Source organism: Mytilus edulis, chromosome 1 (genome assembly GCF_963676685.1).
Source record: "Mytilus edulis chromosome 1, xbMytEdul2.2, whole genome shotgun sequence".
In the NCBI taxonomy this organism is placed as follows: domain Eukaryota; kingdom Metazoa; phylum Mollusca; class Bivalvia; order Mytilida; family Mytilidae; genus Mytilus; species Mytilus edulis.
Window position 1 is genome coordinate 123,836,457 of NC_092344.1, and position 15,275 is coordinate 123,851,731.

Below are 15,275 nucleotides of genomic sequence, written 5' to 3' on the forward strand. Positions count from 1 at the left end.
CTGGTTACTGGACAGATTTCCTCAGAAAGATCTGACACACTATCCCTGAATCCACCTCCCTTGTTACCCCCCCCTTTTTATATTGATTAATACCTGGTTAGGAGATCTGATGTGGAATGGTAGAGGTAAAGGTACATCACTGGTTACTGGACAGAGTTCCTCAGAAAGATCTGACACACTATCCCTGAATCCCCCTCCCTTGTTACCCCCCTTTTTATATTTATTAATACCTGGTTAGATCTGATGAAGAATGGTAGAGGTAAAGCTGCACCACTGGTTACTGGACAGAGTTCCTCAGAAAGATCTGACACAATATCCCTGAATCTCCCTCCCTTGTTGCCCCCCTTTTTATATTTATTAATACCTGGTTAGGAGATCTGATGTGGAATGGTAGAGGTAAAGCTACATCACTGGTTACTTGATAGAGTTCCTCAGAAAGATCTAACACACTATCCCTGAATCCCCCTCCCTTGTTACCCTCCCCCTTTATATTTATTAATACATGGTTAGATCTGATGAAGAATGGTAGAGGTATAGCTGCACCACTGGTTACTGGACAGAGTTCCTCAGAAAGATCTGACACACTATCCCTGAATCCCCCTCTCTTGTTGCCCCCCTTTTTATATTTATTAATACCTGGTTAGGAGATCTGATGAAGAATGGTAGAGGTAAAACTTAATCACTGGTAACTGGACAGAGTTCCTCAGAAAGATCTGACACACTATCCCTGAATCCCCCTCCCTTGTTACCCCCTTTTTATATTGATTAATACCTGGTTAGGAGATCTGATGAAGAATGGTAGAGGTAAAGCTACATCACTGGTTACTGGACAGAGTTCCTCAGAAAGATCTGACACACTATCTTTGAATCCCCCTCCCTTGTTACCCCCTTTTTATATTGATTAATATCTGGTTAGGAGATCTGATGAAGAATGGTATAGGGAAAACTGCATCACTGGTTACTGGATAGAGTTCTTCAGAAAGTACTGACAAACTATCTCTGAATCCCCCTCCCTTGTTACCCCCCTTTTTTATATTTATTAATACCTGGTTAGGAGATCTGATGAAGAATGGTAGAGGTAAAGCTGCATCACTGGTTACTGGACAGAGTTCCTCAGAAAGATCAGATAAACTATCCCTAAATCCTCCTCCCTGATCAATAACACCTTCTGACATGAACTTACACTCCCACCATTGGTCAAAGCGTGATGACCATCTGCAATAGAAATTTTTAGAGTAAACATGACTGCAACATATTGATTTTATTAAAAAAATATGTAATACTGGAGTTTTGCCTTAAAACATAAACCAGAATGTGTCCATAGTACACGGATGCCCCATTTGCACTATCATTTTCTATGTTAAGGGGACCTTAACTAGAGGCTCTCAAGAGCCTGTGTCGCTCACCTTGGTCTATGTGCATATTAAACAAGGGACACAGATAAATTCATGACATAATTGTGTTTTGGTGATGGTGATGTGTTTGTAGATCTTACTTTACTGAACATTCTTGTTGGTACAATTATCTCAATCTATAATGAACTTGGCCCAGTAATTACAGTGGAAAATATTTTCTAAAAATTTACAAAAATTTATGAAAAATGCTAAAAATTAACTATAAAGGGCAATAACTCCTTAAGGGGTCAATTGACTATTTTGGTCATGAAAACTTATTTGTAGATCTTGTTTTGCTGAACATTATTGCTATTTACAGTTTATCTCTATCTATAATAATATTCAAGATAATAACAAAAAACGGCAAAATTTCCTTGAAATTACCAACTCAGGGCAGTAACCTAACAACAGGTTATCCGATCCATGTGAAAATATCAGGGCAAATAGATCTTGACCTGATAGACAATTTAACACGTCAGATTTTCTCTAAATGCTTCGGCTTTTGAGTTATAAGCCAAAAACTGCATTTTACCCCTATGTTCTATTTTTAGCCGTGGCAGCCATTTTGGTTGGATGGCCGGGTCACCGGACACATTTTTTTCAATTAAATACCCCAAAGATGATTGTGGCCAAGTTTGGTTTAATTTGGCCCAGTAGTTTCAGAGGAGAAGATTTTTGTAAAAGATTTCTAAGATTTACGAAAAATGGTTAAAAATTGACTATAAAGGTCAATAACTCCTATAGGGGTCAACTGACCACTTTGGTCATGTTGACTTATTTGTAAATCTAACTTTGCTGAACATTATTGCTGTTTACTGTTTATCTCTATCTATAATAATATTCAAGATAATAACCAAAAACAGCAAAAATTCCCTTAAATTACCAATTCAGGGGCAGCAACCCTACAACGGGTTGTCGGATTCATCTGAAAATTTGAGGGCAGAAAGATCTTGACCTGATAAACAATTTTACCCCATGTCAGATTTGCTCTAAATGCTTTGATTTTTGAGTTATAAGCCAAAAACTGCATTTTACCCCTATGTTCTATTTTTAGCCATGGCGGCCACCTTGGTTGGTTGGGCTGGTCACGCCACACATTTTTTAAACTAGATACCCCAATGATGATTGTGGCCAAGTTTGGTTTAATTTGGCCCAATAGTTTCAGAGGAGAAGATTTTTGTAAAAGATTACTAAGATTTACGAAAAAATGGTTAAAATTTGACTATAAAGGGCAATAACTCCTAAAGGGGTCAACTGACCATTTCGTTCGTCTTGACATATTTGTAAATCTTACTTTGCTGAACATTATTGCTGTATACAGTTTATCTCTATCTATAATAATATTCAAGATAATAACCAAAAACAGCAAAATTTCCTTAAAAATACCAATTCAGGGGCAGCAACCCAACAACAGGTTGTCTGATTCATCTGAAAATTTCAGGACAGATAGATCTTGACCTGATTAACACTTTTAACCCATGTCAGATTTGCTCTAAATGCTTTGGTTTTTGAGTTATAAGCCAAAAACTGCATTTTACCCCTATGTTCTATTTTTAGCCATGGCAGCCATCTTGGTTAGTTGGCCGGGTCACGCCACACATTTTTTAAACTAGATACCCCAAAGATGATTGTGGCCAAGCTTGGATTAATTTGGCCCAGTAGTTTCAGAGGAAAAGATTTTTGTAAAAGATTTCTAAGATATACGAAAAACGGTTAAAAATTGACTATAAAGGTCAATAACTCCTAAAGGGGTCAACTGACCATTTTAGTCATGTTGGCTTATTTGTTAATCTAACTTTGCTGAACATTATTGCTGTTTACAGTTTATCTCTATCTATAATAATATTCAAGATAATAACCAAAAACTGCAAAAAATCCCTAAAATTACCAATTCAGGGGCAGCAACCCAACAACGGGTTGTCGGATTCATCTGAAAATTTGAGGGCAGAAAGATCTTGACCTGATAAACAATTTTACCCCTTGTCAGATTTGCTCTAAATGCTTTGGTTTTTGAGTTATAAGCCAAAAACTGCATTTTACCCCTATGTTCTATTTTTAGCCATGGCGGCCATCTTGGTTGGTTGGCCGGGTCACGCCACACATTTTTTAAACTAGATACCTCAATGATGATTGTTGCCAAGTTTGGTTTGATTTGGCCCAGTAGTTTCAGAGGAGAAGATTTTTGTAAAAGTTAACGACGACGGACGACGACGACGACGACGACGACGACGGACGACGGACGACGGACGACGGACGACGGACGCCAAGTGATGGGAAAAGCTCACTTGGCCCTTCGGGCCAGGTGAGCTAAAAATGAGGTAAAAACCCTAATTTGGCATTAGAATTTAAAAGATCATATCATAGGGAACATGTAAACTAAGTTTCAACTTCAACTTCATCAAAAACTTTAACCTGAAAGGTGACATATGAAAGAACGAACGGAGGGACTAACGGACAAACAAACGAACACACAGACCATAAAACATAGTGCCCATAAATGGGACATAAAAACATAAAACTACTTTTTCCATTTACATAAAAATTATTATTAGAGACTATTTGAATTCTGAAATAGAATATTCCGAATGCAAATCATTAAATTTGAGGCCATTCAGCCTACATCTTTTATTCTGTCATATTTAGCTTTAGATAGAAAATCAAAATGAAAATTTAAAGAACAAATGAACAACAGTTGTCATATTTCTGACTTTGATGATGCATTTTGAGAAGAAAATAGTGGGTTAAACATGGTATTAATTTATAGCTAGTTAAACCTCCTACTTTACCATTATTCCTTAATACATTTACATGACATTACAAATTATTTAATAAAGCCATAACCATTGTGAATCATGTCCATACCTATAGTCTAAACATTTACTATTTCTATCTCTTGGTTTTAATCCTTCATAAATCTGGGAGAAAATTGAATTTTTAAAATCTGGATCATTGCCTGGTTCACACCGATGTTCCATGGCAGCTCTTCTATTTATATACAGCTTAGGTGTATCTGATGGTCTTCTAAAAAATATAATTATACATTATTATTATTTGCAATAGAGAACTAGAGGCTCCAAGCCATCTGTTTAGCTCACCTGGTACCTACAACCTACACATTATTTTCTTCAGTAAAAAATAAACTCCAACAAAGAGAGCCCTCACATAACAATCAAATCTTGGGAGATATGAATGTTATGTCAATTATATCTTTACTGACCTTGCAAAGGCTGTATAACCAGTCAAGGTTGTTAAAAAATCCATATATAATCATATCTTTTATCTTATAGTTAAGAAATCATCAGCACTTTTGATCATACATCACATTTATCTCTATCTTTAGAAAAATAGTCATATATAAAGTTGAGAATGGAAATGGGGAATGTGTCAAAGAATTAACAACCCGACCATAGAGCAGACAACAGCAGAAGGTCGCCAACAGGTCTTCAATGCAGCGAGAAATTCCTGCACCCAGAGGCGTCCTTCAGCTGGCCCCTAAACAAATATATATACTAGTTCAGTGATAATGAACACCATATATGTTCATTCACTTATTTTCTTACTGAAAATGGAGAAATCAATAATAAAGAAAGGCTCTTTCATGTCACTTAGTCTGAAATAAACAAAAACATAGATACCCCACTCACACTCTCATTTTCTATGTTTAGTGGATCCTGAAATTCAGGTCAAAAATCTAATGTGGCATTAAAACTAGAAAGATCATATCATAGGGAACATGTGTACTAAGTTTCCAGTTGGTTGGACTTCATCTTCATCAAAAACTACCTTGACCAAAAACTTTAACCTTAAAGTTGGACAGACGGACGAACAGACGGACGAACGAATAAAATTGACACACAAACTGAAAAACATAATGCCCATAAATGGGGCATAATAAACCTGCTTAGTTTGATTGATAATATATTCTTCAATGATCTTCAATGGCCAATGATAAAACTTTTACACGGAGTTGTATGATTAACCTAGAAAGTACATTAAGACATTCTAATGTAGACATGACCTTTTAGTATTATATTGTAGAACTTCAAAAGTAACTGATTTTATGTCCTTGAACATGTAAACTATGCAAAGTAAAGTGGAGGGTTCAGATCTAAAACAAGAGGCTCTCAAGAGCCTGAATCGCTCACCTTAATTCTTTTGGTTAAATCTCTCATCAATGATTATTTTGGCTTTTCAATTTATTTAAATGTTTTTTGGATCGTCCTATTTTCTTCAAAAGCCAAAAAAAATAATCATTTTCTCCTATGTTCTATTTTAGCCATAGGAGCTATGTTTCTTGACATACAAGGAAATAAAATATAAAATTTATACTAGATACTCTGAAACTCATTTAGCCTAAGTTTGGCTGAAATTGATACAGCAGTTTCAAAGGAGAAGATTTTTTAAAGTAAGTCAACATGATGAACAAATTGTGAAAAAAGTCTTTAAAGGGCAATAACTCCTTAAGGGGTCAATTGACAATTTTGGTCAAATTGACTTAATTGAAGATCTTACTTTGCTGAACATTATTGCTGTTTACAGTTTATTTCTATCTATAATTATATTCAAGATAATAAACAAAAACAGCAAAATTTCCTTAAAATTATCAATTCAGGGGCAGCAACCCAACAACAGGTTGTCTGATTCATCTGAAAATTTCAGGGCAGATAGATCTTGACCTGATAAACAATATTTTCCCCATGTCAGATTTGCTCTAAATGCTTTGGTTTTTGAGTTATAAGCCAAAAACTGCATTTGACCCCTATGTTTTATTTTTAGCAATGGCGACCATGTTTGTTGATAGATCACAACTTTGGATACAGTTTACAAACTAGATACCCTAAGGATCATTCAGTTAAAGTTTGGAAGTATTTGGCCCAGTAGTTTCAGAGGAGAAGATTTTTGTAAAAGATTACTAAGATTTACGAAAAATGGTTAAAAATTGACTATAAAGGGCAATAACTCCTAAAGGGGTCAACTGACCATTTCTGTCATGTTGACTTATTTGTAAATCTTACTTTGCTGAACATTATTCCTGTTTACAGTTTATCTCTATCTATAATAATATTCAAGATAATAACCAAAAACAGCAAAATTTCCTTAAAATTACCAATTCAGGGGCAGCAACCCAACAACAGGTTGTCTGATTCATCTGAAAATTTCAGGGCAGATAGATCTTGACCTGATAAACAATATTACCCCATGTCAGATTTGCTCTAAATGCTTTGGTTTTTGAGTTATAAGCCAAAAACTGCATTTGACCCCTATGTTCTATTTTTAGCAATGGCGACCCTGTTTGTTGATAGATCAAAACTTCGGATACAATTTATAAATAAGTTACCCTAAGGAACATTCAGTTAAAGTTTGGAAGTATATGGCCCAGTAGTTTCAGAGGAGAAGATTTTTGTAAAAGATTACTAAGATTTACGAAAAATGGTTAAAAATTGACTATAAAGGGCAATAACTCCTAAAGGGGTCAACTGACCATTTCTGTCATGTTGACTTATTTGTAAATCTTACTTTGCTGAACATTATTCCTGTTTACAGTTTATCTCTATCTATAATAATATTCAAGATAATAACCAAAAACAGCAAAATTTCCTTAAAATTACCAATTCAGGGGCAGCAACCCAACAACAGGTTGTCTGATTCATCTGAAAATTTCAGGGCAGATAGATCTTGACCTGATAAACAATATTACCCCATGTCAGATTTGCTCTAAATGCTTTGGTTTTTGAGTTATAAGCCAAAAACTGCATTTGACCCCTATGTTCTATTTTTAGCAATGGCGACCCTGTTTGTTGATAGATCAAAACTTCGGATACAATTTATAAATAAGTTACCCTAAGGAACATTCAGTTAAAGTTTGAAAGTATTTGGCCCAGTAGTTTCAGAGGAGAAGATTCTTGAAATAGTTTACGACGACAGACGACGGACGACAGATGACAGACGAGGACGGACGCCAAGTGATGGCATAAGCTCACTTGTCCCTTCGGGACAGGTGAGCTAAAAATATGTTTAACCCTGCTGTATTTCTGCTCCTGTTACAAGTCAGGGAACTCCTTCTTAGTCTTATATATTGTAAAAGTTTTGGTTTATTTGTATGTTTCTGAGTTTAATGTGGTGTTGGGCAAGCTGAAGCATGTCTTAGTGTGTGGGATTTCCTTCCTTCATATTTATAAGACAAATTGGTGGCCTTGGGCTGTTATTTGCCCTTTGGTCAGGATGTTTTCTCTTTGATACATTCCCCTTTTCCATTCTCTATTCTATAAATTCCTGTCATTTACTGCTGGGTGGGTAATTTGTTCTCAACCAGATGTGATGATACAAATACAACTACATACCAAGATTCATTAACTTACTGTATATCTGTGGGGTAAGGTATTTAGAGTATTTAAAGATTGACATATTTTTGTTTTAAAACAGATCAAACATGTAGACTGAAACATGTGAAAAGACTGACTTTTAAAATAAATTTGAGGCAAAGGAACTTACACTTTTCTATGGGTTAAGGTGGTACCTAACACTACAGGGAGGTAACTCTATAAAATCAGCTAAACGTTTTAATTACATTATGTTGTTAAGGGAATATTAAGCTTCTCAATGATCAAAATAAGTGTTTGTCAAACTGCTATATAACCAGTGTAATTTTTCTGATAAAACAGTTGGTTCAAATTTTTTGAAATTTTTATATTTTTGTCAAAGGGTCAAAGTAAATACTTTGTTAAAATTTTATGAAAATTAAACCAGCCAAATTATTTTTAGTTAAAAAAAGAGGGACGAAAGATACCAAAGGGACAGTCAAACTCATAAATCTAAAACAAACTGACAACGCCATGGCTAAAAATAAAAAAGACAAACAGAAAAACAATAGTACACACGACACAACATAGAAAACTAAAGAATAAACAACACGAACCCCACCAAAAACTAGGGGTGATCTCAGGTGCTCCGGAAGGGTAAGCAGATCCTGCTCCACATGTGGCACCCGTCGTGTTGCTTATGTGATTACAAATCCGGTAAATAGTCTAATTCGGTAGGTCATATTCATGAAAGGGAAGGGGATTGTAGTTACGACGTAAGGAACATATCCGATATCATTTGTGAAACGGTTATTCCATAACAGTCAACCAACTCGTGATGGCGTCCGTAAAATTTACGAAGGGATGATTTCAACTTCACCATTTGGAATTCTTGGTTTAATAGCTTCCTTGTGAGCAGCAAACCTCTTTTAAGAAAATCATGATAGGAAATGCAAGCACGGGAATATCGTATCAATTGGGAGATATATACCCCGTATGCAGGTGCTGCTGGAATGTTGCTACTTAAAAATGGAAAGTTCACAATTGGAAAGCTGAAATCATCTCTTTTGTCGTAAAGTTTTGTTTTCAACCGACCCTCATTGTCAATTTCTAGATGTAAGTCAAGATAAAGTGTTGGGTACCACCTTAAAGTCATAAGAAACCTCAAATTAAAAAAAATAATGCATATGTTTTTTTATAACTCAATGGATAGTTTTTATTATAAAACTTATGTACATATACTTTTTTCTGATAAAAACATTCTTTAATTTGTTCATAATTAGAAGAAGTTTACTTTATTTTAATTGCTTCCTTCCAGAAAGCAATTCTCCGACATATTTTCCGTTTGGAAAGTGACCTCAGTGTGACCTATCTCGTAAAAATCCGGTGATTGCAATATGCATGGATGTCTGTAAAATAAACTATTATTTGATTGTAAATGTTAAACACGTGCTCAATATCCATGCTTTTTTGTTGATTGTTGATAAACAGGTCACCTGCCATATTTTCACAACAACACTGCCTGATTAAAAAAAAAATTAATGATTTATACGAAATTTATGAGAAAAATATGATAAAATCGTGCACAGAAGACTAAGTTTATAATGTTTGTATGCATTAGTTCAAGAATTGGAATAACATTATTTTTCACTGGTCACTCGTTTCATATGACTTTAAATAACATGAATAATACAGTAAGGTCCATGTTTGTTTGGTTTTTTTAAGAAATAATTGTGTAACAAAATATAACAGCTGAAATTCAAACACTAAAAACACAATCAATTCAAGGAGAAAAATGACAAAATCCAATTTTCTAAACTAAATGTTCCTGTACTTAAGAAAACAACCACCTAATAGCATATCTAAATCCATCATGAAATCATAACAAATAGTTAAAATACATTTCCTACACACAATAAATAAATAAAAGAGAAAAAAAAGTATCCAATTTTTTCCAAACATAATGTTTTTGTACTTATTTAACAAATGATAAATATATTTCTCCAAACAAAAGATTTAAACCCCCTAACAAGGTCAAATACCATCAATATATCATACATTTTATTTATCTGGGTCATGTATGATCATTATCATTTATGTGTTTACTGATATCATATTTTAACAAGTTCTAATTACCTTCCTGGTTGGTTAGATACAGAAAGTAATTTCCACCATGGTACAGAGAGTAGATGTATTTTTCAGGTATATTTTTATAATTTGACCGTAAAAGTTAACTTTCTAATAATTCATATTTTTACCTGATAGAGCAGAGTATTTTCTTCTTTCATTGTTTACTTTAAATTTGGGCAAAGTCAAATATTTATAATTAAAGTCTGCATTGTTCAATAAAAATCTGAATCCTACTTACAATCATGAATGTGACCAATGGACTGATTTACTGGATCATAAGTGTTTGTATTAACTATATTTAAATTTTTTAAGACTTTTTAGATTTTGGAGAGTCATTGAAAATTCATCAATCCGTATAAATAATTGTCTATATCCCCTTGTTATTTTTTCACCTTAATAGTATGACTTAAGATATTCTCATAAAGTATCATGAAACAGTTACGTTAAGGACCGACTACATTGTTTCATAAAAAAACATGAATCTATTATTTTCAACACAGTTTATTTATATGAATAAGAGAAAGTTTCAAGAACACATTATCCTAATGTTCATGAAAGTGCACTCACAATGCACCAGCAGAGGAAATAATCTTTTGTTCAAAAATTCTTTCAAGTGGGACTTGACCTTAAACAAAACAAACTTAAGATAATTAAGGGGTGTTACTATTGAAGACATCATAATTAAACTTGACCTGTAAATTTTTAATTGAAAATAACAATGTGCTATAATCTTGAAAAGATTTTGTGCTATTAAATTTAATTATCAGCCGGAAACAAAAAAGTGTATTCATCATGCAAAGATATTGTATATTGTATATGTTCAGGTAATGGCATCCAGTAAACCTATACCATGTGGACCTTGTCAAGAAGGAAAAGTCAACACTAAAGCTGACATCTGGTGTTACAACTGTGATGAAGGATTATGTTCAACATGTTCTGGTCATCATAAAAGATCAAAAGGAACACGTGATCATAAAACTATTGATATCAAAAGTTATAAACCCTCAACCCAAGCTATCACTACAGAATGTGACAAACATGGCCAACAGCTTAACTTGTACTGTCCCAGTCATTTAATGCCTTGCTGTGATGAATGTATTTCCACTAGTCATTCGAAATGTACTGGAATAAAAAGTTTAGCTGGTGTTGTGGAGAAAACAAAAATTGAAAAATCCAAAGAATCTGTAGAGAAAGAAATCTATTCTATCTTACATGTTTTGGATAAAATGGTTAATAATAAATCAATAAACATTCAAACTGGAGAACAACAATGTGAAAACATAAAGAAATCATTCCACAAAATTCGGGAGAAAATAAATAAACATTTAGATGACCTTGAGAAAAAGTTATGTCAAGAAACAGACAACCTCTGGGATCAAGAAACATCAACAGCAAGAGATTTTATAACTGAAATTGAAAAGAAAAAGATAAATGTACAGAGAATGCAAGAGCATTTACTTAGTGTTACAACACAAAGTTCAAAACTCCAATCATTTCTAGGTGTACATCAGATCGAACAACAAATACATCAATGTCAACAATATGTCGAAGATCTAGAAAACGATGACCGGGCTAAAGAATTTTGTATCAAAATGACCAAAAAAGATGAGATAAAAAACATACTACAGCTGTTAGGATCATTAAAATCCATAGGAGAAGTAACGGTTGTTAAAACAGAAACAGACTTGAATAGAGAAACAAGTGTGAGAAGGAAGGCACAAGTACAGTCAAGAGTACAATCCAACATAAACAACATGACAATGAATATAGAGACAAAGATAGAGATAAACATGGAGAAGTTGATTAGTTACATGATTTGTCTGATGGATTGGAGAGTTATAGTAGTGGAAATGGATGGTAAAGTTAACCTACTGACTTCTGATGGTAAACTACAGAAACAATTACATAAACCTGGTGGAGCCTGGAGTGTTACACAGATCAACCAGAACACTATAGCCCTAACTTATCCTGATGAGAAAGCCATTAAGATCTTCAATATAGAGAATGACACAGTTACCAAAGTCATCACATTAGACAAAGAATGCTGGGGATTATCATTCTCTAATAATTCACTGGCTGTAGGTTTGATTAATGATGAAATCCGTATTATAGACTTGGAAGGAAATACACTGAAGTCAATACAAGCTGAGAGTGAATCAGACCTGGAGTACCTTGTTTATTGTAATGACAGAGTAATCTATAGTGACCCTGATGGTAAAGCAGTATACTGTTATGATGAATCGGGTAAACAGATCTGGAAATATACACAGGATTTAGAAGGACCAAGAGGACTTTGTACAGATACTTATGGTAACATTATCGTAGCAGACTTTGAATCTGATAGAATAGTAGTAATATCAAAAGATGGAAAGGAAAGTAAAGTACTGTTTAGTGAAGAGGATGAACTGGAGTATCCTAAGTATATTTGTTTCAAACATAATGAGTCATCAGGTTTTATTTGTGATAATTATGGCTCATACTTGGCAAAATTCAATTTAGTTGATAGATAAAATATACATTGAGGAATCGTACAATATTTATTTTCTCTGAATCTTAACAACCAACTATATCTTTACATTTAGTAATACAAATTAAGGAATCAGTGACCCAATAAACTGGACAATATATCAGACCGTGTCAACCATCAACACCCTGAAAAAATACTAATATCAAAATAAAGATATAAACAGTAAACATCATACTGTCCAGATAGCCTCAGTTGATAAAGAGTACAAAATGTGTTGGGATTTAATTTAATTAAAGCATCATCTATGTTGTGATCAAGCTAATTGTATAGCTAGTCTGACATTTTTTCTAACTATAATTCTTCCAACATCTTTTTTTGCTCTTATCTTGTCCATAATGTTTCTGTAAAAATGGTATTATATAATGCCCAAAGCTGTAGAATTTGCAATATTGATGCAAATATTTATTTACATGTTTCAATTTTAGACACTGTCAAATTTGTTAACATTTTCTTTAAAACAAATATTTACAATTAAATGATTTTTACAAGAATAATCATGATAATAAGGGAAACCTTCAATCAAGCAGTATAATTATTCTTTATATGCCATTAATAATATTTGGTTTAATAATTTCCATAGAGGCATTTGACATCTACTTTCTCAATAACAAAAGAAATTAAAAAAAGTAACTACTTCTTATCTAAATTGGTGTTAATTCCTCATATAGAAAAAAATACATTTCCTGTATTTAAATATAAATGTACAAATAACAAGCTATTATTTGAACTTGGAATTATTTTTAATTATGGAATTTGAATAAATTTTTGTTCTGGAATTTTTTTGGATAAATTCCATGTTTATTCTGTACTTATATGTTCTGTGCTGCGCACAACACTTTCTATTACAAAGAAAATAGAACGTTTTCAATAGAATGTACTGTGCCGCACACAACACTATAGCTATCTATACAAAACACATTGTATGAAAAGTGTTATGAACTGCTCAAAACATTATAATTCCAAATAAACATGGAATTTATTAAAAATTTCAAGCACAAGAAATTATGCAAATTCCGTAATTAAAAATAATTCCAAGTTCAAATAATAGCCTGTTAAATACCTATTGCTGATTTATTTTTTATAACTGTTGAATATTACTGATAACTTATCATTTACTTAGGACTTGATTATTGACCTGAATCAGATGATATCAACACTGATTCAAATTACAAGGAAATAATATCTGATTGCATATTTTATACATATATATTGAGAATGGAAATGGGGAATGTGTCAAAGAGACAACAACCCGACCATAGAGAGGACAACAGCAGAAGGTCCCCAATAGGTCTTCAATGCAGCGAGAAATTCCCGCACCGAGGCGTCCTTCAGCTGGCCCCTAAACAAATATATATACTAGTTCAGTGATAATGAACGCCATACTAAACTCCAAATTGTACACAAGAAACTAAAATTAAAAATAATACAAGACTAACAAAGGCCAGAGGCTCCTGACTTGGGACAGGCGCAAAAATGCGACAGGGTTAAACATGTTTATGAGATCTCAACCCTCCCCCTATATAACTCTAGCCAATGTAGACAAGTAAACGCATAACAATACACACATTAAAATTCAGTTCAAGAGAAATCCGAGTCTGGATATGTTTTTCATTTTTGTCTCTTTTTTTTTAAAAACCCATTTGATTTATCATTCAGCTTTCACAAAAAATTAACAGAATATTTAATGTAGTGTAGATTAATACATTTGTAGGTTTACTATTAAGGTCAAGAATTTGTGTATTCAGTTAGGTTTGTAATAAATTGTGTCTATTAATCATGTAACAGGGCATGAGATATTAACTGTGGTGAATTAAGACTGAAGTTGATTCCAATTAATACTTATACCTTTAATTTTGGGTTTAATTGTTTGAGAATCATGACTGTTGATAATCATACTGACTCTTGGAGAAAAGTATTGTAGTTATAGCATTTCAAACAAGAATGTGTCCATAAAACAGGGATGAAAATAAAATTGAGAATGGAAATGGGGAATGTGCCAAAGAGACAACAACCCGACCATAGAAAAAAACAACAGCAGAAGGTCACCAACAGGTCTTCAATGTAGCGAGAAATTCCAGCACCCGGAGGCGTCCTTCAACTGGCCCCTAAACAAATATATACTAGTTCAGTGATAATGAACGCCATACTAATTTCCAAATTGTACACAAGAAACTAAAATTAAAATAATACAAGACTAACAAAGGCCAGAGGCTCCTGACTTGGGACAGGCGCAAAAATGCGGCGGGGTTAAACATGTTTGTGAGATCTCAACCCTCCCCCTATACCTCTAGCCAATGTGGAAAAGTAAACGCATAACAATACACACATTAAAATTCAGTTCAAGAGAAGTCAGAGTCTGATGTCAGAAGATGTAACCAAAGAAAATAAACAAAATGACAATAATACATAAATAACAACAGACTACTAGCAGTTAACTGACATGCCCCACTTGCACTATCATTTTCTATGTTTAGTGGACCATGAAATGGAGGTCAAACCCCTTTTTTGGAATTAAAACTAGGAATATCACATCATATGGAACATGTGTAGTTCTTGTTTTATTTTGTAATTGTGTGTACATATTTAATGAGTTTTAAAGCATGTAATGCATGACCATGCCTTTTTATAAAAAACATTTTCCTTCAGTATAACTGTTATAGCTTTTATTTGTATATACAGTGTCTCGCTAGTCTTTATAGCCTGGGTATTGATTCTTTTTTTTTTATGATATTGTTATGTAATTTTATTGTAGATCAATATGTGACACTTTAATAATAAACTATTATTTATCATTATCGTTTTGTACTAAATATTTAAAGGAAATTATATAATCTAGCTGTACAGTGATATTTATTATTATTAATTTTTCAATATATATACATATATGTATATTTTAATCCCGTCTCTCATAATTCTTTTTAGAAT

The 15,275-nt window shown here is 33.3% G+C and overlaps 2 protein-coding genes across 5 annotated transcripts in view; one reads left to right on the top strand and one right to left on the bottom strand.

The window, feature by feature from the left end:
• Positions 1 to 15,275, bottom strand: part of LOC139518611 (E3 ubiquitin-protein ligase HECTD3-like) — a 69,488-nt gene that overhangs the window by 10,273 nt on the left and 43,940 nt on the right. For all 4 annotated transcript variants that reach the window (XM_071310102.1, XM_071310096.1, XM_071310093.1 and 1 more), the window contains exons 10-11: positions 4,257 to 4,415; positions 1,047 to 1,215 (exon numbers count right to left, since the gene is read on the bottom strand). In XM_071310102.1, the coding sequence (XP_071166203.1) occupies positions 1,047 to 1,215; positions 4,257 to 4,415 (328 nt within the window). The remainder of the gene's footprint in view (positions 1 to 1,046; positions 1,216 to 4,256; positions 4,416 to 15,275) is intronic.
• On the top strand, positions 9,831 to 13,035 carry LOC139505373 (E3 ubiquitin-protein ligase TRIM71-like). Its single transcript, XM_071295000.1, has 2 exons — positions 9,831 to 9,895; positions 10,648 to 13,035. The coding sequence occupies exon 2, from the start codon at positions 10,651 to 10,653 to the stop codon at positions 12,331 to 12,333; it is 1,683 nt and encodes a 560-aa protein (XP_071151101.1). The 5' UTR covers positions 9,831 to 9,895; positions 10,648 to 10,650; the 3' UTR covers positions 12,334 to 13,035.